This window comes from Pholis gunnellus (genome assembly GCF_910591455.1).
Source record: "Pholis gunnellus genome assembly, chromosome: 10".
In the NCBI taxonomy this organism is placed as follows: Eukaryota; Metazoa; Chordata; class Actinopteri; order Perciformes; family Pholidae; genus Pholis; species Pholis gunnellus.
Genome location: NC_136537.1, coordinates 8,950,869 through 8,975,762, shown reverse-complemented (window position 1 = coordinate 8,975,762; position 24,894 = coordinate 8,950,869). Strand labels below are relative to the sequence as shown.

Genomic DNA, 24,894 nt, shown 5'->3' with positions numbered 1-24,894 from the left:
AGGTCATTTTCTGCAGGGCATGTTGATGTTCAGTTCCACTGGTAATCTTGGATAAAGAGCCAGAGGAGGCTCACTACCCAGAGTTCACTGAGAACAAAGGGACCTTTCACAGCAGCTTACCTGTGTCATGTTCAAGATTGTGGCTTAGCGAGTCCCTCAAAAGGAAAGGTTTACATTCTTCTCACTGGGCACAGCATGCTATGGATTTAATCAAATATGCAAAGCCTTGATTTCTTTTCCTGTTTAGAAACATGTCATTTTCACCAAGGATAGTTGGTAGTATAGATATATTGTAAAGTGTATTTGTATACTGTACTGTACTGTGATTTGTTTTAATCATTTAAAGACAATCAGTAAATGTTGGACAAAGGGTTTACTGGGCACCAAATGCCTGCCACAGTACTCCCTGTCTGGGCTGTGTTGATGGGCCGGACTCATGCAGCTAGCACACTTCCAGTCCAGCAGCTAAGCAAACAGGCTGTGTGATTTCACATGGAGGGGCCTCTGTCTCTGGACCGCCATTGGTCCGGACAGGCTTGAAAGCCTCCATTGAGCCAGTGAGGAGGAATTTGGGGTACTAATGCCACTCTCAGGAGGAGGACTTTCCGTGAGTCTGGTAAACAGCTGACAGCTCACTTTGCGAGCTCCGCCCTCCTCCTCTTCTCTCTGGTCTCTGCAGCACGGTGTCTGTGTTGAACTACACTAAGTAACAAGCCGCAGACCACTTTGATAGTATTCCACTGACCAATCATGCCTTTGGTGAACTTGTTTGGATCAAAGGCGAGGTGGGTGCTGAGCGCTCTCCTTATTTGTGCCGTAATCTTCGAGTTAGGTAAGTGACTTTATTCACTTGCTGAGAAAAGTCTGTGAACATGTGTTCCTCGAATCGCCAAGGAGGGCCTAATGCATGACATGACTTAGTCTAGAAGTTGGCCTGTGATAAAAAAATAATAATAATAATATGAATCCGCCATGATGCCATTACCACATTATTCTTTTTACCAAGATTCGAACTACCTATCAATCCATTCATATCATTAAACATTTACCTGCATCTATGTTTATAAACTATTGGTGCGTCGTGTGCTCTGCATATGGTGTAGCTTATTGTCAGAAAGACACCCAAGAACAGAGGACCACTCCAGGAAGGAAGCCCAAGCCCAGCAAACCCAAACTTGGGAAATCAACAAATAAAGTACCCAGAGCTGTACCAGCCAAACCCAAGCTGAAAGCCACACCCGCAGCCCCGGCACAGACTGTCCTCACACAGGTATTTAATATATATATATATGACACAATGACTTTTGATTTGTTCATGGGACCTTCATTAAACACACAGAAATGATCTGCGTGACATCATATCTGACACATATAGGTGCTAAACAGAGGGAAGTTTAAGAAGGTGGGAGAAACTTTAAGTGTGCAGACAGGAGACACCTTGGAGCTGAGGTGCAGGGGCAAACCTGTGCAGTGGAGCGTCCCAAAGTACCTGGAGGAGGATGATGATGGAAGGCTCAGGTGAGCTGAGCAGTCGATACATTTTGTGCATTATGCACCATTTAGTGTTCTAATGCTAGAATGACGTCAATATGTTTTCTGACTTCCCTGTTTCGGCTCTGCAGGATTGTCCAACACGAGCGATATGGCGTTCTGACATTAGTCAACACTACTGGTGTAGACACAGGGGAGTACACCTGTTATCCAATGTACTGTGAAGACACAGACTGCAGGAAGGAGTATGACAAAGCCACCAAAGTCTTTGTATTCTTTCCCGGTACAGTGAATACACTTTGTTGATGCTTCCATGTGCACTTCTCAGAACTGCAGGTCTCCGCTTAATTTCCTTGCCAGGTTAATCGGAAGCTTTTTTTACATTCACGTGTTATCTTACCGTCAATTTGTCATATCTTCTCACCGTAACAATCAGATCCACAAGAATTATTCGTTCCGTCGTCTGACTACTACGAGGCGATTCAGCTGAGAACCAACTGGCCGACGCTCCTCCCCTGCCAGGTGTCGTCACCTGAGGCCAAAGTGACTCTGCACCGCGAGTTTCCACCAGTGGAGGTGGCTGTGGACGGGAAGGAGATCTCGTTTAACGTCAAGAGGGGCTTCACCATTCATCGACCCCGGCCTCATCATGCCGGAGCCCTGTTCTGTGTCGCCAGTCTGGGCAACCTGAGGCAGAGCTCCACCAAGTACATGCTCATCTATGTTAACTGTGAGTTGTACTTTTTGTTCTTGACTGTTGGTCAGAAACAAACAAAACTGAAATTTCAACTGCTTTCAAGTTTTACACATCGACACTTCAACCACTTACAGAGCTTCACATTTTGAACAACCACAAAATGTCTTTTCATCAACTTCTGACAACAATTGCTTTAAGTTGTTACACTTCAGACAACATTTCCACTAAAATAATTGTTCAGTTTAAACTGTTGAACTCGCGCTAATGTCTCTCAGGTCCTTCACTTCAAACTGCTACTTCAACTCCTTTCAGTGCTTGAACGGAGTCAACTCTTTTCTGCGTTTTCATTTCAACTGGTAGTTGAACGTCACTCAGCGCTTACCTTTAAATTGTCTTTTCAACTGAATTCAGCGCTTCCATCTTAACGGCTAATTCAACTCCTTTCAGTGTTTGTATTTTGACTTCTTCAGCTATAACTTTGCCGTTTCAACATTTCAACTGCACAATTTCAGCAGCAAATTTTCTTCAGAGATACTCATTGACTGCAGTACAATAAGTAACCATGTGTATTGACACTTGTTACAGTCATTCTTATTGTTATACACATTTGTACATAAAGTAGTTATTTTAGTACTCCATATACCTATGGATTTGTTTCTAAGATTACAGGACAAAACAGGAAGAACATGCAAACTCTTACAAAGACAACTGCTGCCTACGGACACAGTTTCATTGTGCTGACTAACGCAAGTCGTTGTTAAATTATTGTTTGGTTGTCACATTACCATTAGACCCCATGGCTCCTCCTGCTCCAGTGATCCAGGCCTCATCAAGCTCGATGTCTGTGGGGGAGAATCTGCGTGTCAGCTGCTCCGTGGTGGGGGAACAGGACGTGGTCGTGGAGTTCACCTGGGAATACCCAGGACAGCAGGTCAGACACTCAGGGAGAGAGATCTATTAATGATTTAATAACATTTAAGCTGCAGACTTAATGGCATATTATGAAGGGGTCACATTTCTCCCATGCTGTACAGTATTAGTTTTTATCCAGACTAAAAGGCCCACTTGTTCTGGTTGCAGATTGGGAGGCCTCTGTACACACAGGAGAGCATCAGTCCCATCGGTGGAGGAGCGGCTCGACAGCAGTCTCAGTCTGTCCTCCAGGTGGACGAGGTGAGGGACGTGGACCAGGGAGCATACACCTGCACCGCCCAGAACCTGCAAGGAGCCAAATCAGTGTCCACCACCGTTAAAGTGGTCCCCAAAGCCAAACCGAAGAAACCGTAAACCATCAGAGAAGGTGGAGATCAGGGGAAGCATTGTGCTCTGCCACAGTATTAAACAGTATTCTAATCAGTCACATGTGAATATATAAGTACAACTAAATATCATCTCCTCCTGTCGTGACTAGTGAAAACACACTGCAGCATCACAATTATAAGAGATGTGGTTGTTTAGATGAATGTATGTAAAGTGCTGTGCATTAAGCTTGTGTGGTCAAAGTTCTCGACACATATCGCTGTCTGTCTTTTTTTCTACTTTTGTTATTGTGCATGACCTCGCCAAACATGAGGGCATAGAAAAGAAAAGGAACAGTTGTGATGATATTAGTATCATAAGATGGTTTATTTTTCATTGAGTGAGGTATTGTTTCAAGTTTGATGTTTCATTTCTGAATTTTGTGATATTAAGTGACATTTATTTCGTGATAATTATGATAATTGTTGACATTAGATTTCGATGATCATTGTAAGAGCCAGTTTGTATTCTTAACAGTTTTTTGTATTTTATGTTTGTTGCAAAAGTATGTGTGTTATGCCCTTTAGAATGTTTACCATATATTAGAGTTAATTAGTAAATTAGTAATTGCTCATGTTGTAGAATGTGCTTCAAATGTGTGTTTTTGCCCTATTAAGATAAAGGCTCCTCTATTCTGTCCTGCTATTGGATAATATTTGGTTGACTCCTTTAAGTAGGTTTTCAGTGCTAGTTAGGTTTTGATGAAGCAGGATGTGGAGCAACAATTTTTCTGACCGCAAATTAGAGATCGCAGATTATAGACTTTTTAGTTATAGCCAGCAGAAGGGCAATGATTTAGTACTCCAGTTATTGCACAAGGACTTTGTTTATTTTTTGTTTACATGGAATAAATCTACTTTTAACTACGAGCGACGAGCCTCATCCTTGGACAGCTAATAAGCTAAGTTTAGCCTGCAATAGGACATGGTGGTCTACGCGAGTCAGAACCCTTTACATCCTGCAAGAAGTGGCCAAGAAGGACGGTAAAATAAGCTGCCACTACAATCATAATTGTTTTTCATGAATTTTGACGATTACATTGACAGAGAAATGTACAGAAAAATGTAGACCTAAATAATTAATCAGCAATAATTCTTTACTCCATTTACAGTACAGCTTTTTGTAAATTGAATATCTTTGTTGCACACTGTTGGACAAAATAAATGTGATGACCCTTTTACAAAATGGCGGCCTCAAACTACTGATGATAATAACTTCATCTTTTTATGTATAAAGTCGTTCATATCACAAATGTATATCAACCAGCTCCCACCTGGGACACACAGTGGTATCGTGTATTGAAGAGTAGCCATGAGTACAACTCTGAAGTACTTGAATTTCCTCCCAGCAGATATGGGACATTATATTTTCTTATAATTTTGTAGCCTGTAGCCACCTGGTTTGTTCATCAACAAGGCAACAAACTCCACGTGTTGACACGGCTAATAGGCCTACATGCTCATGAAGAGTAACGTCTTTTTTTAGAGGAAAGTTGAACTTTTGCAGGGAATTGTGGAATGACATTTATATCAATTAGTGCCGTTTGCTGCATTTACTGTACTCATGGAGCCTCATTCTAACACGTGAGTATCGTAGCAGCGTGACTCCAGCCGGCCACAGAGAGCAAGGAGGTCTGCAGCCTGCAGACAGTGTCCATGCTGCAGGGACGACCAGGTCACACATTTCACTCTCATATTTTGGATATGTCCTAAATTGTTCACAATGATGTAATCCTCAAGAACTGCAATAACTTTCCTGTTAACTTCCCATCAAAGTTAAACCAATTTATATACATTTGAATTCTTCCTGCAGCCAGATGTAAAATCTGATGAAATTTGATTTGATAAAGTAGTCCTCTGCACTGTATCCGGTGTATTTTTCTCTTTTGAGATGATAAAAGTACAACCCAGAGTCAGAACAATTTGGAACGGTATTTTACATTCAAATTAAAACTGATAACAGGGATTTGAAAATGATCTTTGACCTGTGTTACATTGAAAACAATACTACAGCCCATTATTTCATGTTCATTGTTCAAAATAAACAACTCTTTCAATTTTGACTCTTGCAACATGAAATTCAAAAAGTATTTACCACTTTGTAATGTTGCCATTCCTTTTTGCAACTTTTCAAAGAAGTTTAGGGACTGAAGACACTCGGTGATAAAGCGTTTAAGTTAAATGTTTCTCGGATGAGTCACAAAAATCTCCATTTTCTAAAAGAAAGTTTCTTTCACTAACGGTAATGTACGATGGTAAGATGAGAACAAACTGACTCAATTTGTAAATGGTTTACAAAGAATGTGTGGAAAATGGAAATTGATCGAAATAGAAAGTCAATTTAATCACAGATTATATCCAAAAATATCAGTCTATAGTAGAGAGGTCAACAGAAGGTCAACACCAACCTGTCAAAGCACATATATTTTCACATTAATACACATGTTAACATATAACATTTGTTTGGAACATAAGTTTCTTTTTGTCTTTTATTCACATTTGGATGTGTCTCTGTGTCTTATTTGCTTCTCAGGAATGTCAGACAGACAGACACACAGACAGACAGACAGACAGACAGAGAGAGAGACAGAGAGAGAGAGAGAGAGAGACAGACAGAAGAGCGCCCTGGGTCCTCAGTGGCTGAGAGTTGAGTGTGATGCTGAACTGTGACAGTATTAAATATTGAAAGACAATTATTTACGGCAACAGCACAATCTTCTCAAGAGCCGGCGGAAGAATTCTTTCTTTCTCTTCTTTTTCTTTGTGTCGTCTTCTGACAGAGGAGGTGAAGCTGGAACAGCGGCAGAGGCTGGTTCTCTGGTGGGTTTGGGCCCATCCTTAAGGATTGGCTTTTCATTTACATCCTCCCTGTCCTGGACATCGGTACTGCAAGGAGTTTCAGAAGGGGATGTCGGAGGAGATGGTGGAGGGGACGCCTCAGCAGGGTTTGTCTCTGGACTTGAGACTGTTTGATCCAGGCTGGAGGTCAAGTTGTCCAGCACTGCAGCAATGATCGCAGGTTCCGCAGGAGGGGTCAGGGGAGCTAGAGTCACAGCAGAGCCTGGTTCTGCTGGTTCTGCTGTGTGGAAAGTATTGAGACTAAAACATAGTTGGTTTTGGTCTTTTCATTATGCTGGTTGACAGTAAGAAAAATATAATAATGTTTTTTTTTGCTGTAAACACAATTGTTTTCCCTGAAATCCCGTTTGCGTTTTCCCTAACGTTGTTTTTTCTGATTGATTTTGCTCTGATTTGTTCCAGTTGTTGTGCTTTGCACCTCAAGGCCATGTGTGTCTCCCATATTTAAATAGACAAAAGCACAAATAAACACTCGGCCATCAAAATAACATTCTTTATGTTTGTGTCATATCTACCAGAGATACAACAACGTACATTTAGAAAACATATACAACAGGCACAGTGAACTGCAACAACCACAGAATGTATTGTACAAAAAGGCACATGCTTTAGAGTCACTAATCCTCTGAGAACTTAATTTATTGACGTCATCTTTCCTACAATAAGTGCCATGTGGCTGGAACGTTGGAGTCAATGTGCTGGTCAAGAAACATGTGACCAGACGAAGGAAATGTCAGTGAAGAACATAACGTGCCACTCAGAGACTGTGTGTAGACGTCATCGAAGCCCGCCTGTTCCCCGTGTGTGTCACTGGTTTCACATTTCTCTCCGTCCACACTTACAGCTTCATCAGTGTCTATGCACACAGTCTCTGTTCGGTCAGTAACAGACCGATTGTCCTCAAGACTGAACATCTTTGTCATTGGATCTGCATGCACATCCGTTTCTTTAGGGGGTGTTTTGTTCATCCTGAATATCAGAATCTGTGTGTTTTGCGATGTCACTTTTGTGATTATCAGGTAACTGACTGGGCGTGTGGTAGTCAGTGTCAAAGTCTTTCCCATCTGTTTGATTGCGGTGAGTTTGTAAAGTGTCAGTGGAGCTGCTGGAGTCTGAGATCTGCTCCTTGGCTGTATCAAAGGACTCGGTTAAAATACTGTCACTGTAAGACTGACTGGCGATGGTTTCTGTCTCAGACCCAAAGGCATCCACAAGAGGAACATCTGCATCAAGATTATTGTGATTATCTCCAATATTAGTGTCTGTACATTCATCCTCCGTGTCTCTGTGAGTTATACCAGTTCTTGGAAGCAAGTTATCTTCATATTTTTCATTTTCAGGTGAAGTGAAAATGTTTGTCTTCAGCAAACTTTCCGTACGCTCCATATCAGCACCAGAGTCCTCGTCCCTCTCTTGGCCCGGCTCCGTGCCTGCATCCTTCATGTTCTCCTCTCCAACAGCAGCGCCTTCCTCTCCAGCCAGAACTCTCTTCAGACTCTGGGCTCTGTCTCTGTATTCTCGGCACAGCTGAGCATCGGGCATGTGGTTGCCGTGGATCTCGGCCAGCTTCATGTACACCACATACAGAGCCTCGGGGTTAGCTTGGTCCTCCAGGGCCGCTGCCAGAGCCAAATGGAAGTAGCCCACTGAGTCAAAAGAATCCTGGGGAGAGTGGACAGAGCAGAGGTCTCCTTTGAATTAAATATATATATCATCTTTTGATCTTATTTGTTGGCTGGATGTTGATTGGCGACATATTCTGTGAAAAGGATACCAGATAAAGCTAAAGGCTACTGTTGCACTGCCAGAATCTGAAGCCTCTTCTATTAAGACACTGGCTGGCTACACTTTCACTTGTAGGAACTCTAGGTTCTAAAATATTGTGTCAGCGCGTTATTATTGTGATTAAATAACTGCCTAACTTTCAGGAATGACATCAGTTTTTGACAGGTAATTTCACGATTTCCTCAAATCGTAAAAAAAAACATGTATATGTTCGCATGTCATTTTACACCAAGTCATTATAGTAAATCGGCCGCAGTTAGGTTTAGGCAATAAAACCAATTATGGTCAGGAAAATCTTCACCATTGGGCTGAAAATAAGGATGTAAAATAAGTATAAACATAAAGAAGTTAACATAAGTACGGAAAACACGTCACAAACATATCCTACGAAGCTCAAAATTACTCCGAATGATGTTTATTTATAATAATTCATATAATAGGTATTAATTATATTTATTTCAGAAACATAATGTATATATCCTGTTTGCTCATGCAAATGCAAACACAGAAATATAGTCGGCTCGTGTACCTTCAGTTTGTGTAGCGTGAGATTGCCCAGTCTGCAGTACACCTTGGTGTAGTAGCGCGCCTCCATGGGGTCCTGCAGGGCGGGCGGACAGAGGGACAGAGACTTGAGGTAGTAGTTTTCTGCCAACTCGTACTGCTGCAGGTTGTAGTAGACTGTAGCCAGCCGGTGGTAGGCTGTCCTCTCATTCACATGCACACCTGAGGAAAAACAACAACGGTCCGTGTTAACAAAGTAGTTCTACTTTAAAGGTGATCATGAGGCACAGGTTCTTGGCCACGCTTGACCTCTGTCTACCTGCTTTGCCGGCGATCTGAACAGCCAGTGTTGCGTACTGCAGAGCCTCCTCCTGCTCTCCCTGGTTCATCAACAGCTCTGTCAGTTTACTCAACAAACGGAACTCTGAATGGATGTCCTGGATGCTCCGTGCAAACGGCAGACTGCCATCCTGCAAAACAAAACACGGAGAATTTTTCGTAAAAATGAGATCAGCGGTTCTACTGATTTAAAAGAAAAACATTTAATGGAATCAAAATAAAACGTGTCAGAGTGTATCATGGGAAATGCTGCACCATGACATTGCAGCTTTGTTTTGCATCCTCTTACCCTGTAGAAAGGCAATGAAGCCATTCGGTTCCTGCAGCCTTTAAAGTAGACGTCTCCTGCCTCCTCGTAGATGCTCAACGCAAAGTGATGATCATTCATCCGCAGGGCCGTCTTCACTGCTGCCTATTTATCAAATCATATTGTCGATCAATATTGATGAAACATTAGCGTGTCAAACTAAACTATGATTGTCAGGGACGTGTTGCGTTTACATGCAACAGTGACTGAAAAATGCTCACCTGCAGGTACATGTCAGCTAGTTCGTCCTCCTGGATGAGGTAATAGATGCGTCCCACCTGCAGCCAGGTCTCTGACTCTTCCTCTCTCTTGCCCAAATCAATAGAAATCCTCAGGCTCTGCTTGGTGTAGTCCAGAGATTTACGAGATGATCTGCAATCCAGAATTGAGACTGTTTTGGTCTGAAACCCCAAAGACGTTGTGGAAGAGATGGATAGAGAATAAGAGCAAGTGGGAGGGAGAGGCAGAAACTCACCTTTCGGTGTTGAGCGAGAGGTAGAGGCTGCTGAGGATTTCCAGATACTCTCCCTCCAGTCTCTTGTCCTTCAGCTCTCTGCATACCGACACACAGTGCTCATAGTAGACGATACTCTGGCCGTACAGCAGCATGTCAGAATACACACGACTCAGCACCTTGGCCACCACCATCCGACCTTTAAGTACAGCAGGTATGTTAGCTGTTGCTGCTGACACGAAATACACTGTGATACGTATGTGACACTGAATAAGAACTATGTATAGTTTGACCTTTATTGTACACTTGGCACAGATGATATTATGAGCAAACTTTAGATAATCACAGATACATTTCTATGTTTTGAAACAGTTACACAATGTGTCCACTAGGGGCACTGAAAAGTTTAGTTTTCAACAGTAACATGTCTCTTTCGCACCGCATGTAAAGGCATCCACCAATCAAGTTGTGTGGAACATACATCTCCAAGTGTACACTAAAGTGTACGACAACATCTCTCCTCAGACTGAACCAAGGCGGCAAACTTTTATTACACCTTTAAACCTAAACAAAGGAAACGTACACCAGATTCACTAATTCTGTTCTTACCTTTCACAATAAAACGCCCAACGTTTGGCAAGAAAATAGGGCCAACTATTCCTTTTATATGTTAACTTGTACTCACTGTGTAAGTTTCTGGCATGTAGTGCAATTAGTAGCCCCATTTCATAACAGGCCCTGCTGTCCTGACTCTTCCTCCTGTCTTTGTAGCTCCGCCCCAGCCAAAGGTAGGTCTGAACATGCTCCTCGTCGACAGGGCTTTCCCAAAGCTCCAGAAAAAGATGCAGGGATCTGGGAACGCAATCAGCAGCACGATAAATAACTCTTAGTAAACTCTTTCTACATTCGCTGAGTTCCCTGTGGGGAAACGACAACACTGATGTCTGACCTGACCAAGAAGCGTTCTGCCACCAAAGGCGCCCCCACATCCAGTGCCAGGCAGCCCAAGTTGGCCAGTGCCAGGGCCTGGTTCCTCTGGTTTCCACTTTCCCTTGAGATCACCAAGGCGGAGTGGAGATGCCAGCCTGCCTCTGGGATGCGACCCTGCCGCCTCAGACAGAGAGCCAAGAGGTTGTGGATCACCCCTCGCTGCGTGGGACTGTCTGTGCCCTGGAGAGATTACACGTGATATTCATACAGAGCAGGAGGTAAACTGACATTTCAAACCAAGCGCTTCTACAACATCTATCCGGGTGAATGGTGTTGTTTGCTGTACCTGGAGTGATGTGAGCAGAGGCTGCAGGACACTCTGGGCCCTCTCAGCCTGGCCCGTCAACACCAGCAGCCACCCGAGCAGCACAGAGGCCTCGAAGCCCTCCTCCTCACTGATGTGGCCTCCTGTCTCCACAGCTTGTTGAGCACAGAGCACCGCCTTATCTAGAGCGTTGTACTGCAGGTAGACAGTGGCCAAGCCCTGACACAGGTCCCTCTGGGTCTTCATGTCCTCCCCTTGCTCTGCTGTAATCAGGGCCTGCTGAAGGTAAATCACAATCTGGGCAGGGAGCAGAGAGGTTCCTTCCTTCCAGCATGTGTTCAGGCGAACAGAGTTCCTGATAAACAACTCAATCTTCTGGAAAGAGTCGGGGAGGGAGTGGTCCTGTCTTGAGTCCAGGCTCAGAGAGGCCAGCGCTAAGTAAGGCATGTATTTACGATGATAGAGCCAGCTCAAGAGCCAGTTGAGGTCCAAAGGAACTATGGGACGCCCCTCGGAGGCAGAGAGCGTCACAGAGAGGAACTGGAGTCGCTCAACAAAGGGGAGGGCGTCATCGGGCTTCCTGCGAAGCAGGAAAAGGCTGGAGACGAGGTAGCAGACGCGAGCCTCCAGATGTTTGTCCCCCATCACCACTGATCTCCTCAGGAGCAGCTGCAGCAGCTCAACCTCGTCCTTGGAGGTGAAGGTGTGGCAGGGGAGACAGAGGAGCAGGGCGCAGGCCTTCTCCAGAGTCTGGGGCAGCTTGTCCGTCATACGCTGCTTCAGGTAGACGGCGGTGAGGTTTGTGTAGAGAGCGACAAGGAGCGGCGTGTCAGAGAAACTGTCCACACGCACACTGAGAGCCTCCTCAAAGTACACACGAGCCTGAGGAAATATATATGAACATACAGATGATGATGTTCTGTATACTGTGGGTCTCTTTAAAGAAGAACAAAGCATATTGATATGTCCACAACACACATATCAGTGCTAGAAAAGAAGCGCAAACCTGGGAGAACTTTATCTTCCGGGCACAGAGTCTTCCCAGGAGGAAGCACGCCCGTCGCCGTGCCCAGTCCAAGCCCATCCTCTTGGCGCTCTCCCTGACACTCTCTAGGTGCCCCAATAGCTCGTCCTCGGTCTTACCACTGAAGGTCACCCACAGGAAGGAATACTGCAGGTCGTACAGCGGCAGGAAGTCCTCCTATACAAATAAACAAGAGAATTAAGAGGAGCTGGCCGTTGATTGTCTGTATGTGTTTGGTAAAAAGAGGTAACAGGACAGCCAAGTGGAAATAATGAAAACGCTGTCAAATGAATTCACATATGACTGTGCACACAGGTACATTGTTGATATATTTACTTCGGACTAATCGACCTCATCATGCAATAATGCATTTTCTTTTGCATTTTTCAAGTTGCGACTGTTTTATAGACCTGAAAATGTGAACCTACATTTCTTGGCATTTGCTTTTATTAGCTGCCACAGACATAACATAGAAAACAAGACAGAAACAAGAACGCCTGCTATCTGTTACTTTGCTTCTGTGCTTGGCCCTGTAATAAATGAATCAGTGAATAAACTGGGACTCTGCAGACCTGGAAGTGTTCATGGTTGAGCAGGGTCAGTGTGGGGTCACTGAACTCGGAGTCCTCCCCCTCCCAGCTGTTCTCCTCCAGGAAGAGAGGTGGGTCTTCCTGGAACTCGTCCATCTCCCTGAATGTGTCGTCCAGAGGGAAGGACAGGCGCTCTCCCTCGCGTGGCAGAGCATTGTGGGACTGATAGAAAGACAGGCGAGGGGAGGACTGGTAGGGGGGAGTCCCTGCACTTTTCTCTGACATGACGCTCTGACGGGTGCTTGCAGGAACCTTGTGATCTGGGAAGAGGACAAGTACTGATATAAGTTATATAATATATGAGTTGTGTTAATGCATTGAGCGTATGAACAGCTGATTTCCACTATAAACTGTAAAGCGTTACCATGTTTTGGCCGGTTTCTGATATACAGGAAGTCTGTCTCATCCAGTCTGTCTGAAACAAGGTAAATCAATACAAGCGTCAATTTTCCAGATGGGGATAGAGATGGAAACATCTTAACAAGACCTATATTTCAGTTATGGCACCACCCCTTGAATTTCCCCCACCCAACAAAAAGGACACTGGATCAGCCCAGTGGTTCCTTTACCTAGCCTGTACACAGAGCTGATGTCAGACGAGAAGAGTCTCTCCAGCAGGCCGCTGTCACTTGGCTCAGAGCTACAGGGGTTGACCTGAGCGAGGCTGGCCCTCTCCTCCGCAGTCAGAAAGACTAACCGTCTGTCTCTGTGCGTGGGGAACAAAGGCAGCATTATCACTTCTGCTGTCCGCGTGGCCTCCTCACCCCATCCCAACCCCACCAGACTGCAGATACACTAAACAGGATTTCAAAGAAAGATTAGCTCAAGACTATAAACAAGAGATAAAGTGCTTGAAATGATGCACAACATCATCCGACCAGTAAGTTCAAGCCAAGCCAAGCATTATACAACTAGAAAGAATGGATCTTCTTACAGGGGTATGGTGTCCAGAGGCTTGATATGGGCCTTGTGCACGAAACCAGTGTGACCCGTGGAAGAGTGCGTTGCTATGAACACATCCAGGCCTCGGACTAGTAGACCCTGGATCTCCACGATGTCACCTTGACTCAGCTGAAGCTCCTCCGGGCCCACTGGACTGTAGTCGACCACTGCTACACAGGAACCGGTCACTGAGGTATTTGATCAGGAGAACAGGGTAAGGACGAGCAGCAGACTTCAGAGGTTTTGAGGTCAATATGTAAGAACAGTGTCTGACCATGAGTATGATGATACTGTACATCTTTATACTCATATTTATTTTTTATATTGTGCCAAAGAATTGACAGGATATAAAACAATAAAGTTTGAATGCTTTTCTCAAGTGCGTATAGGTTGGAGCTACTATATGCATAAACATATTAGTATTGATCCACTGTGGCTGTGCACTGCTGTGTATTCTGGTAAACAGGAAGTGGGTTTGATATTATCCTCTGTCTTCATAAACAGTAAAATTGTTGACTTCACAAACACAATATAAAACTGAAACGTATGTATACTGAACAAATATATATTGCAACTCTGTTATTTTTGCTCCCGTTTCTCCCAAAATACTTTTTCTATGCACACAAAAGTTTTATTTCTCTCAAACTTGTTTAAATCGGTGTTATTGACCACTATTAATCCCTCCACCTGACAGGTGTGGGACACCAAGATGCTGATTAAGGTGTAACCTGCCATGCCAAATGGCACACTCCTTCAAAACTGTGACATCTTGTGGCATTTCGCTGAGTGTTAAAACTGCAACGTTGTGTGAGTGGTCTTTTAATGTGACACGCCCATTGCACACCTGTGTGATAATCATGCTGTTTAATCAGCATCTTGATGTCCCACACCTGTCAGGTGAAGGGAGTAGAAGTGCTCACTAATACAGATTTTACCACATTTGTGAACAAAATTTTAGCTAAAATAAGTCTGTTGTGAGCACAGAACAAAGTCTAACATCTTTTGTTTCAACTCCTGAAAAATAGGAGCAAAAACAAAAATGTTTTTTAAATGACACTACACATTCAGACTGGCCACAATGTATTTCCTGACCGCTACTTGATTTCATACAATAGAAATCCAGGAATTAAACTACTTAAGCTGACCTCAGCATTCAACAAAATACATATGTGTCATCAGACTGTGTGCAGACACACAAAAAGCGTCCATGAGTGGGCCTGACTTTGGATAAGTAGTGAAATTTCTGAAAAAAAAAAACAATCCCTGCTACAAATACCACTGGCCACTTGGGGGTGTCTCTCTATAAAGTGCTTTATGACCAACGTGTTCCCAAACCGTTGCCTGTTTACACAGCAGACATTAAGCAACGTTTGCATTCATTTGGTGTCACGTTTGTGTCCACCTGATACATTTAAGTCCAATATTGACTCCCCGTTTAGCACTGATTTGGTCTCCAGAAACTCCTGAGGGAAATATCTGACTCCAAATGCTCCACTATGTCCACCAGCTGGTCTCTAACTTTGTCTGTCTGCTGTTTGGTGCTGGAGTACAGGAGAGGTTTCAAGAGCTTTTTCATTGCAGTATCTTCACCTGAGTTCAGTATACTGTATGTGAGTGTAACACTGTGTGTCGTATGTTTTATGTGTGAACTTGTGTAATCTTTTTACCGATAGCATGTTCAAATGGTTCCTTTTCTGCTGGCAAGCATCCAGCATTGCCCGGGTAGTTCCTCAGAAACCACCTGACCAAACAGGAAGTATAGTTTAACTCATGTCCAACATCTGCGTAGCTGCTTTGCTCATTCAGCCAAAAGCTGATTACACTTTCGCTGACACTGTAAATGTAGGCATTTGTAACAGCCCTCGCTCAGTTTGAGGAACAGGGGCTGACTCACTGATAGAAGGGGTACGGCAGCGGTTGCATGGCGTTGACTGGCACCAGGCCGTGGTTTCCTGTGGAGAGCATGGTTCCCTCCCACATGCTGTCCTGCCCCGTGTCCTTCACCATCAGCAAATCATTCTTTTTGAACGACAGCTGGTCTTCGTCGTCCTCGTGCTGATCACTTCTTGTGAACAGCGCCTTGGCGAAGAAGGAGCCTGCGAAAGAGAAAGAGAACAAAAGCGTTTTTGAATCCAGACACGTGACTCTTCGTGTTGATCAAAGTTACCACACATAAGTTAAGAAATCAGCAAAAGTGCTACAGCTTATACAGGGCGCCCTCATTCAGTCACTGGCAAATGATGGATGTTTTATATCCTCCCCCTATTAAGTTAATGTAATTCTCACCACTATTTGCCAGCACTGCAGTTTTATTGTACATTTCCGTGAAGCTTTTTGCCTGGGGGGAAATGTTCAAGAGAAAGTTTGTGTCGACCAGACCGCAGGAAATCAATATACATTCTTGTAGGGGAGCAGTATAATGGTGATGCTGTAGCACAACACTGACTCAGTTTATAATGCGTAAAAGATATTTAGCAAATTGCAAAATTTCACTGACATTAGCTCTACAAAGTGAGGCACATAAAGAGGCCGTCGCTGTAATTTGTCCAAAGTCATGTGTGGCAGTGTACTGTATTTCTGAGGCTTTCATTGTGTTAATTGGGGTCAGTGAAAATGGATTTAAAGTAATGGGATCAAATAAAGTTGGTTATTAAATAAGTAGAGTGACAAGATTCAAGAGGCTTCTGACAAAAAACACTTCAAATACTCTGAGAGTTTTCACAGAGAGAATTTAGATGCGGTTCAGTTTAGAGTCTGGAGGAAAGCACAAGTTAAACTACCGAAGTGTACGTTTTAGCAAACACATTCATGAACCACATTTTATTCCCCACTTTTCACTCTCTTAACAGTTGCTTTAATAATAAAACTGTTCATAAAACGCTGACTGAGCTTCCATAAAGTGCTAAAGCACCTCATTACTCACCCTCCTGGAGTAACAGTCCCAGGTAGAGAGTGGCCAGTCGTTCCTCGTCCACAGAAACATTGATCTGCAGGTCGCTGAGCAGCTCTGGGTCCAGCCAGAAGGACTGATCGCAGAGGAAGTTCTCCAAGCAGCGAGCCACGTAACCTGGGACACAGCACATGCAGCTCAGATACAAATACTACTGATGCTATTTATGCTGCTATCACTGCATGCTCACCAACAATACCTTTTGATGATAGTAAGCACAATAAATGCATAATTAGGGGGAAAAAAATATGTAAAGCAAAGGTGCATTTGTGTGTTTGTGAAGCGCCTGAAAACTGTGTTTCAAATTCTATGTTTTTCTCTTTAACATCAGTTAGTTAAAGGCTCAAAAACTCAACCTGTCGGCTTCTTTTTTGACTATGTGGGTGTGGTTTGTTCAGATGTGAGTGACTGTAGTCTAGCAACATACAGAAACAATGCCACGAAAGTCATCGGATTCTGACTCAAACGTTTGCCAAATCCTGATTGGTGCCAAGACTGCGTCACCTTTTTCTGACCAAACACAAATAACGTCGGGAGAAAAATGATGTGTTGATGTCGGACCTGGTTGAGAAAACAGGGCCTTTGAGATGTCAAATGGTCATAGCGGCTTACCTAATGCCAGGTAAGTAGAAAACTTCCAGATTTCCTCCACGGTCTTGAACGTGAGTACGAAGCTATCCTTCTCAGCGTGGACCGACACCAGACGTGCGGACAGGTCCTGCAGAAACAAAGTCTCATGTTTCAATAACAACAATCCATTTCTATCAAGTGAACAAAACATGAACGGCACGATGTATCGTGTTGCATTGTATGGACTCTGATCATATCGAAGGTCTGAGTAGCACATTAAGGCCTAGGAGATGTCTGCATATTCAGGTCTAACTGTCACTCACTTTAAAGAGCTGGATGACGTCCTGGCTGTTGCTCTCCACCACTCGGAGTCGGGTGCGCAGGGCCTCCTGGAGGGCCCGGTCAGGATCCTCGCTGGAGCGCCTCCGCCCGGTGAACAGCAGCTCAATTTCTAGGCAAAAGACAAGCGGAGTGCTGTGATCAATCACTTCTAGATTAGAACGTTTCTGCTTGTGGAATAATATTGAATACAAGCAATTGCCATTGCAAATAGGCGTAGAAGAAAAATGTGCACAGAGAACGAGAGATTTATGATCTGCCAGAATTAAAGGAAGAAACAACTAATGTCTTTATAATGATATTTCCAATTTATCACACTCGCACAAATACGTTGGTGCATTTTTCCGCCTGAAGTCACAGAGCAAAAGGGAAAACATCTAGGGAGAGGCAAAACTTTCAAGAGTTCATTAAAGATTTTCTACAAGAGCTCGTATTCCAGCGTGATGCTCTGCGAGTTATTCACCGGGGGGAATAACAAAGCTATTAGGCCTCTTACTGGACTCTCAGTGTGGCCATTTAAATCCATTTGAGAGGAAGAACCTGGGGGAGATGGAGCTAAACTGCTGAGTGAGTAAAACATTAGTAGGGAAATAGGCCTCATCAGTATGCATACATATAACGAATGGGAAATGCCTCCGTGTATAACATGTAACCAGTTTAGACTGGCTAATGCAAAAGGTAGATTTTAAGTCGAAACATACTACGAATCATTAAAGGTACCTGAGGAGAATTTCTCTCCCAGTGACATAGTACTTCCTCTTAAGGCCTCTTTCTTCTTCCAGTAGCTGTCAGGCTCCACCCCTCCTTCACCTGACTCCACCACTGGACCGTCGTCCTCCTCGACTGCACCTGAAAGAGGAAACAAAGTCAGGATGACAAGCTGCTGGGTCCTGGGTCAGTTCCGCCAGTGTGTCCTGAACAGCATGTTATTTTTAGGGTTTTTGTGTGATAAAGACAGGTGTTTAGTAGATAGAAACAATTTCATCAAATGGGCTGTTCAGAGTAAACTGCAATTACAAATGCAAGCCCCAGACTGTCACGGAGATTTAACTGGAAATGTTACCAGATGACACAAGATGGCAATCATTTAAGAAAACACAGCAGTATGTAGTCATATGCTACATTAAGTTGAAGCCACGAATTAGAGCAGCGGTTCCTAAGCTGGTAGAGGATATTGTCTTTTAAACGTTTATTTTTGTAGTTAATTTGTGTACCACTTTCATACACAACTGCAACTGAAAGTGTTTTACATTATACATTAAAATGAAAAGAAAAGAACTGAATGATAAACATTAAAATGCTAATAGCAGCCTTTTAAACGTAATGAAGAGAGACACAGGATACGGGATAGGAGGGCAAGATGTTGCATGGTAAGTATTTAAGGTTCAGCCAAAGGCCGTGCAGAACATAAAAGTTTTTAATGTGGATTTAACGGTGGTCAAAGTTGGTGCAAGTCAAATATCCTCTAGGTGTTTGCTCCAGCTCTGTGGTGCACAGTAACTAAATCACGCCTCTCCATGTTGAGTTTGAACCGTTAGCATCCTGATGACCTGAGAGGCCGCATGGGTTCATGTGGTAAAAGGCAGTCAGAGATATATTTTAATTGTACAGTGATACAACTAAACTGTCTATTTAGATTGATTTTGTCAAGTTAGCATTCATACTACAGTATGGTACTTAAGCTTTTAACATTACCAAACTGTAAGGTAAGAATCACAGACTGTAGTGTAGGCAGTGAGTTATCTTTATCTCAACACATTGACAGGATCTGAATATAACTGCTGGCTGTTGCAGTATAGTGGTGACGGGCTTTCCCTAGTCTGTTCCATTGTGCGGGGAGGATGTCCCAAACACTTCCTCTGTGTTTGTGAGCACACAGGCAGCGGCGCCGAATCAAATGAGCCTCACGTTCTTGCTTGATCTCCAAACTAATGGAGGAATGAGATGTCCAGTACGCAATAGTCTACCTTGAGTCATGATGTCATTTCCTGAGAAGTGTTCACTTGCTCCCCCAAGAGTATATGGCGGTTCCCTCCAAAGAGCATCCAGTTCAGCAGGAGAGATGTCTGTAAATAGGAAAACGAATCAGTTCATGAAAAAACTCATTTAGTCCCCTTGCTGCTCCCTTTAATCAATTACTAAAGATTGAAGATTGATGCCATTCTCAGGTCTGTATGGTAAATATGTAGCTGGCGTCAGCAGCTGGTTACCTTAGCTTAGCATAAAGACTGGAAATTGTGGGAAACAGCTAGCCTAGCTCTGTCCAAACGGAAAGAAAACAACAAGCCTACCAGCACAACCTCTTAGGCTCACAACTGAACACCTTATACTATGGAAACCAAAGTGTAAAAACTACAATTCGCCATTTTCCAGTTATGTGCAGGACTATTTGTTGGCTGGCAGCAGTAACCTGCTGGAGGAGACTCCAGCAGGCTACTGCTCCTGGCCAAGAAAGACACAAGTGAGTAGCCGTAAAACAGAGATTGTAATTTTTATACTTTTTTCTTTTGTATTGATTAAACTAACAAAATAGCTGAGGTGGAGGTGCTTGTGTTGATATTGGAAATGACAACTTCATGCCTTTGGTTAGTGTGAGGGGTTGTCGGGGGGGGGGGGGGGGGGGGGGGGGGGGTTTAATGACGCACAGACAAACACTCAGGAAAACCTCCAGGCTCACACAGCTGACTCCTCCGCTTTAATGCATGGTCACATTGTTTTCAGACATACAGTCACACACCATTTGAAATAAAGAAGGAACATACTGTTAACTAAAGGGTAGCAACAACAAAAAAAAGTGATCATTTCGATTGAAATGCCACTTTTCTTCTGTTTCCACATGCTTTGTCAGTGCAAGAACACAGCAGAACAGCATTATCTTGACGCACAGCATTCACAACAAGACAATGGGGCCATAACTTAGCAACATGACATTAGGCCGAAGAGGACAACAGCCTATTCTTTTCCGTCCCACAACACAGAGCACAGTTAGCACCAGCAGGGCTGCTTGAGTCGAACACGAGCACGGTCATGCTGCTACAGTACAGTTAACACACCATGCCCCCTTTTTTTTTTTTTTTTTTTTACCTTCTTGGCTAAGTGTGTTACCCATGTTGTGTACAGAGCTATGCTCCTGTCTATCTGAAAGCAGCGGTCCGTCTCATGACGGCACAGTAGCTGCGCAGAGAGCGTGCCGGGACAGACCTGTGAAGGAGGAGAGGCAGACTTTGAGGAACGGTCCACAGCAGCAGGAGTTGAGCAGCGGTCTGCAGCAACAAGACGCCATCTGGCCCAGGAGCCGGCAGCTCCCAGAGATCAATGCCATCAGTTTGCGCACCCCCCTCACCCTCACCAGCCTCTTTAACAACAACTCTCTTCCTCTCTGTTGGACAAGCCCTGTTTCCCTTCCTATTTCTGTATTTGCCTTTCCTGTCCTGTTCACTCCGTCTCCTCCACCAGTTAGTGTTTACTGGATGTGTCCCCTCTGTCCCACTGCAAGTCTAATCTCTTCTTCTCCTCTATCTGTCTGGGTCCGCTTTCTTTTTGTTATCCCTCTGTCTCTTGCTGTCTCCATCTCCCTCCTCCCACTAGCCTCCCTCTCTCTCTCTCTCTCTCTCTCTCTCTCTATCTCTCTCTCTCTCTCTCTCTCTCTCTCTCTCCAGTAGCTGCCCAGTCAAGTCAGTGAATGCACAAAGCACTCATTGCGATTGGCATCAGTGTGTGTGTGTGTGCGCGTGTGTTTTTGGGGGGGGTGGGAGGGGGACAGGCCTCAGAGAGAGCTTCCCTGTGTGTTCCCTGTGTGTGTCACTGAAACTATGCACAGAATGTGTGTCAGAGACAATGTGTGTGTGTCTTTGGTGTGTGTCGCTGAGAGAACGTATTGCTGAGCCACTGTAAGGCAATGCCACACAGGGACAGGCTGCAAGGTCACAGCGAGGGGAGGCAGGGGGGGTGGTGGGTTGGGGGAGTGAGAGCAGCCTGGTGGCATGGATCGAGGATCAGTTCATCCACATCTCACAGTTCAACACGACTCTCTGCCATCGGACGGGTGGCAGACAGGAGTGCAGCGGGCAGAGGGATGTGTACGCTATGAAGATCAGAATCATTGACCTCATGTGACCTTTCACCATATAAGAAGGAAATAGAGGCTTCCTTTAGAGTACCATTATTATGTTCTCTGCAGCACACAGAGTGTAGACGGGGGCCTCTTGTTTGGTGGAGGTAAACTAGGTAATTGGCCAGTAATGATCCGGCCCAATGTGTTCACCCAGGCGGTATATGTAACGCCCCGATAGTGCAAGATTTTAAAGCTGTGTCGGGTGTGGTGTTCCTTTTCAGGGTGTGTCGTAATGATAAGTACAACAACCTATAGCAGCAAATTGGAAAACCAAACTCCTTTTTATTTGGAGATGAAGATGCAAAGAATCAGTTTAAAGAAATATCTGCATTAAAAACAAGAGGATAGCTTTAATATCAGTCAAACAGCTTCAATGATGTACTGGGAATGCCATGAACTCACTGATGACAAGAGAAAGTAAGTACAATACTAAATGATTCAAATTACACTCGAACACAATGCCTTTAATGTGGACATATTTCAGGATATAATAATGAATTAGAAATACAACTAAATATTTACAAACTGCCCATATACAGAAACATGAATGCACAATAAAAATGTAGCATATAACTTAGCTTTCACATAGGCAGGACTAGTTAGCATAAAAGCTAATTTCAATATCGATGTTAATAAAAATGTTATTAGTGATTGGCATCTACAACTACAACATACATTTTAATCTAAAACACACAAAGAATATATAAAAGTAGCTATTTACACTCTACACAAAGGCTACCAAAGGTGAAAAGAGAAAACGAGCTGCTAAAGGGACAGAAACTAAAGGGACAGAAAGACAGAAACTAAAGGGACTAACTACGGCAAGAATGGAGGGTTAAATAGAAAAGCACAAATGCAATAACATATTACACCACTAGGTGTCTCTACAGCAACACAACAACTGTGGGGGCTGACAGTACTTTTGAATGGCTCCTGGCTCTCAATGGTGAGCTGACTACTGAACAACCTTCATAGAGATACTCCAGTGATTCATCATTGCACTTTGGAGGGGGGCTTGTGTAAAACAAATTAAAGAAAGAATAGACAAAATTGAAGAGGCAGTGTCCTGAACTCTAAGCACCTTATATGAGTCACACCCCCAAAACTCTGGATACCTACATTTCCCATAATGCAACTAGGTATCATCTTTCATGAGGCCCTCCCTGCCTAATAAATGCCCACATCTTTCAAACTCCACACCTTGCCTATAACCTCAAATGCTACCATTTTCAAAACGCGAGCCAACCAGACTTTTGTCATGCTTAACCAACAAAGGATCGCTAAAAGATACATCTTTGAAACTTCTCTAAAAAAATTGATGCTGTGGTGATGGAGACATTTAGTGTTACATTAGTGAGATAGGCCTGTGCTCTGTGCATGTGTGCATGTGCTCTTGTGTGAGTTTAGTCATTGCATGTAATCCATAATCAAGGAAAACAAATGTGTAAAGTTTCTTCCTCCTTTGTGACCTAATCATTCCGCTGCTTGACATGCCGGAGACAAAGAGGCTGATATCCTTGTCCGAGACCGGTCTCTTCATCTTGTTTACGTGTCGGCTGGCTGGTCATGATTGAATCTGTGCGTGTGCATCTTGTGAAGCAGAAGGCTGTAAACAGGCCCAATGCGTGTCGGGGCATATCCTGACACTGTTTAGACTCTGCTTGTTTCGCATAGAGCAACAGATTCTGTCTAATCTAATAAACGCAGACTGCTCAAGGCCGACATGTGCGGTCACATGCCAGGTCTTTGTTTGCACCAAATGCTGCAAAAGGGGCACAAGTTGTCCCCAGTGACATCCACTTTAAAACATACAGAGACTGTCAGTAAAAACAATGCGATGCTGTACACCATGAGTGTCAATTCCCCTCTTTTACCGAACACCTGTTGATCTAGCTATTGTTTCCTGTCAGCTGGGAGGCCAAAAGCCTTCCCCCGGTGTGACTCTATGACTGCACACTGTGTGGACAGCGTTACTCAAGTGTCATACGAGCAGTATACGTCTGATTAAAGCTACAAACACAGTATTCACTGCCTGCAATGACAGGGGCTGCCGAGTCCAATGGCCGCATACCATGAATGACCTTATAGTCTCCACGCAGTCTGAAAACACATCAAAAGCCTGGCCTGCGATAGTGACACTCAGCAGTCCGTGACAATAGCATTCGACCTAATAAGAAACACATGGTGTCAGCAGCGTCTAGCTGTGTTCAAACACAGGACCAAAAAAAAGGGGGGGGGGGGGGATGTTTGAGGTGTTAGTGACTGTGTATGTGTACAATCGGGGTTTGTAGATTCGGAAAATGTAGTACAGGAGTTAGCGGAGAGTAATATGAGACAGGGGTTATGGAGTCTAAGTATAGACTAACCCCCTGTTCGCTCACTCACATGCCTGTGTGTCTAGGACAGATCTCCCTGCAGGGAGATTCCCACACTGTTGCATAGCGGCACTTGAACAAACACTGAAACAAACATTAAGGAAGTCCAATCATAGTGTAATTAATGGAATGAAGACATAGTACAACTTGGATGCTCATGTATCAGTCCATCAGAAGAGTTTGTTAAACATTCATTATCAAGCACCTAGTAAACAGAAGAAGGAATTGCAATCACTGGATGACAGCTATATTGTCCAGCCGATACCTGACTGACAGAAACTTGGTACGAGTGCAAAGTGCAGCAATGTTAAACCTGCTAAACGGAAGAGACAGTTTTCCACACAGAAAGACATATGCAAAGTAGAAAAAAACCCAACTCTCACCTCTGTGCTGCTGCCAGCTCTCCCCTCTCATTTCATTCCTCATGTGCGTTGCAGAATGTGTGTGTCTCTATGTGTCCGTGTGTGTGTGCCGTCTCACCATTGGACTGGTGAGTTGCGTCTCATGACAGCTGCCGAGACTGCTGTCATTCTCCGCCGTCAGCCCGAATGCACAGGAGAGGAAAAACGGGGAAAAGGAAGCGTGTAAGTCAGTGAGAGTGTGTGAGCCTATGTGTGCGTTTGTGCCCAGACGGCATGTCAGTGACTGAGGAAGTTTTGCTGTTAACTCCTCCCATGATTTCTGTGGGACAACAAGGACACAGCCTCCCCCTTCTCTCCCCCCCTCTCTCTCTCTCTCTCTCTCTCTCTCTCACCCCATACACACACACACACACACACACACACACACTCTCAGTCAAAGTTTGGAAAGCCTAAAAGGAGACTCAACCAGTGAAAAGAGGTCAAGTTAAAATTGCATTTGAATCATCCTAAAGGTTATTGAACACTGGCTATTATGTGACTCCACTTCCCATTTAGAGTCTATTTCCTCATTCCGCAACACCAGTCGCACCAGTTTGACTCGACGGCGCACACATACATCCAGATTACCGTCAAGAACAA

General features: G+C 44.1%; 2 protein-coding genes across 2 annotated transcripts; one reads left to right on the top strand and one right to left on the bottom strand.

The window, feature by feature from the left end:
- Positions 1-750: 750 nt before the first annotated feature.
- On the top strand, positions 751-3,475 carry LOC306701844 (platelet-derived growth factor receptor-like protein; the record flags this gene model as incomplete). Its single annotated transcript, XM_079167264.1, has 7 exons — positions 751-832; positions 1,104-1,270; positions 1,376-1,518; positions 1,623-1,774; positions 1,928-2,221; positions 2,980-3,119; positions 3,269-3,475. 7 exons carry the CDS (start codon positions 751-753, stop codon positions 3,473-3,475), a joined length of 1,185 nt encoding a protein of 394 aa, XP_079023390.1.
- A 3,347-nt stretch (positions 3,476-6,822) lies between these two features.
- Positions 6,823-24,472, bottom strand: sh3tc2 (SH3 domain and tetratricopeptide repeats 2). The gene is given in 23 exon segments (XM_079167628.1): positions 6,823-7,296; positions 7,298-8,007; positions 8,660-8,856; positions 8,954-9,104; positions 9,263-9,385; positions 9,502-9,652; positions 9,756-9,933; positions 10,420-10,586; positions 10,684-10,904; positions 11,011-11,871; positions 11,996-12,190; positions 12,586-12,863; positions 12,968-13,018; positions 13,173-13,309; positions 13,538-13,733; positions 15,213-15,286; positions 15,440-15,641; positions 16,469-16,612; positions 17,108-17,213; positions 17,389-17,516; positions 18,125-18,253; positions 19,372-19,470; positions 24,277-24,472. Coding segments are annotated over 23 exon segments (4,836 nt in total). The 5' UTR covers positions 24,320-24,472; the 3' UTR covers positions 6,823-7,001.
- Positions 24,473-24,894: the final 422 nt, after the last annotated feature.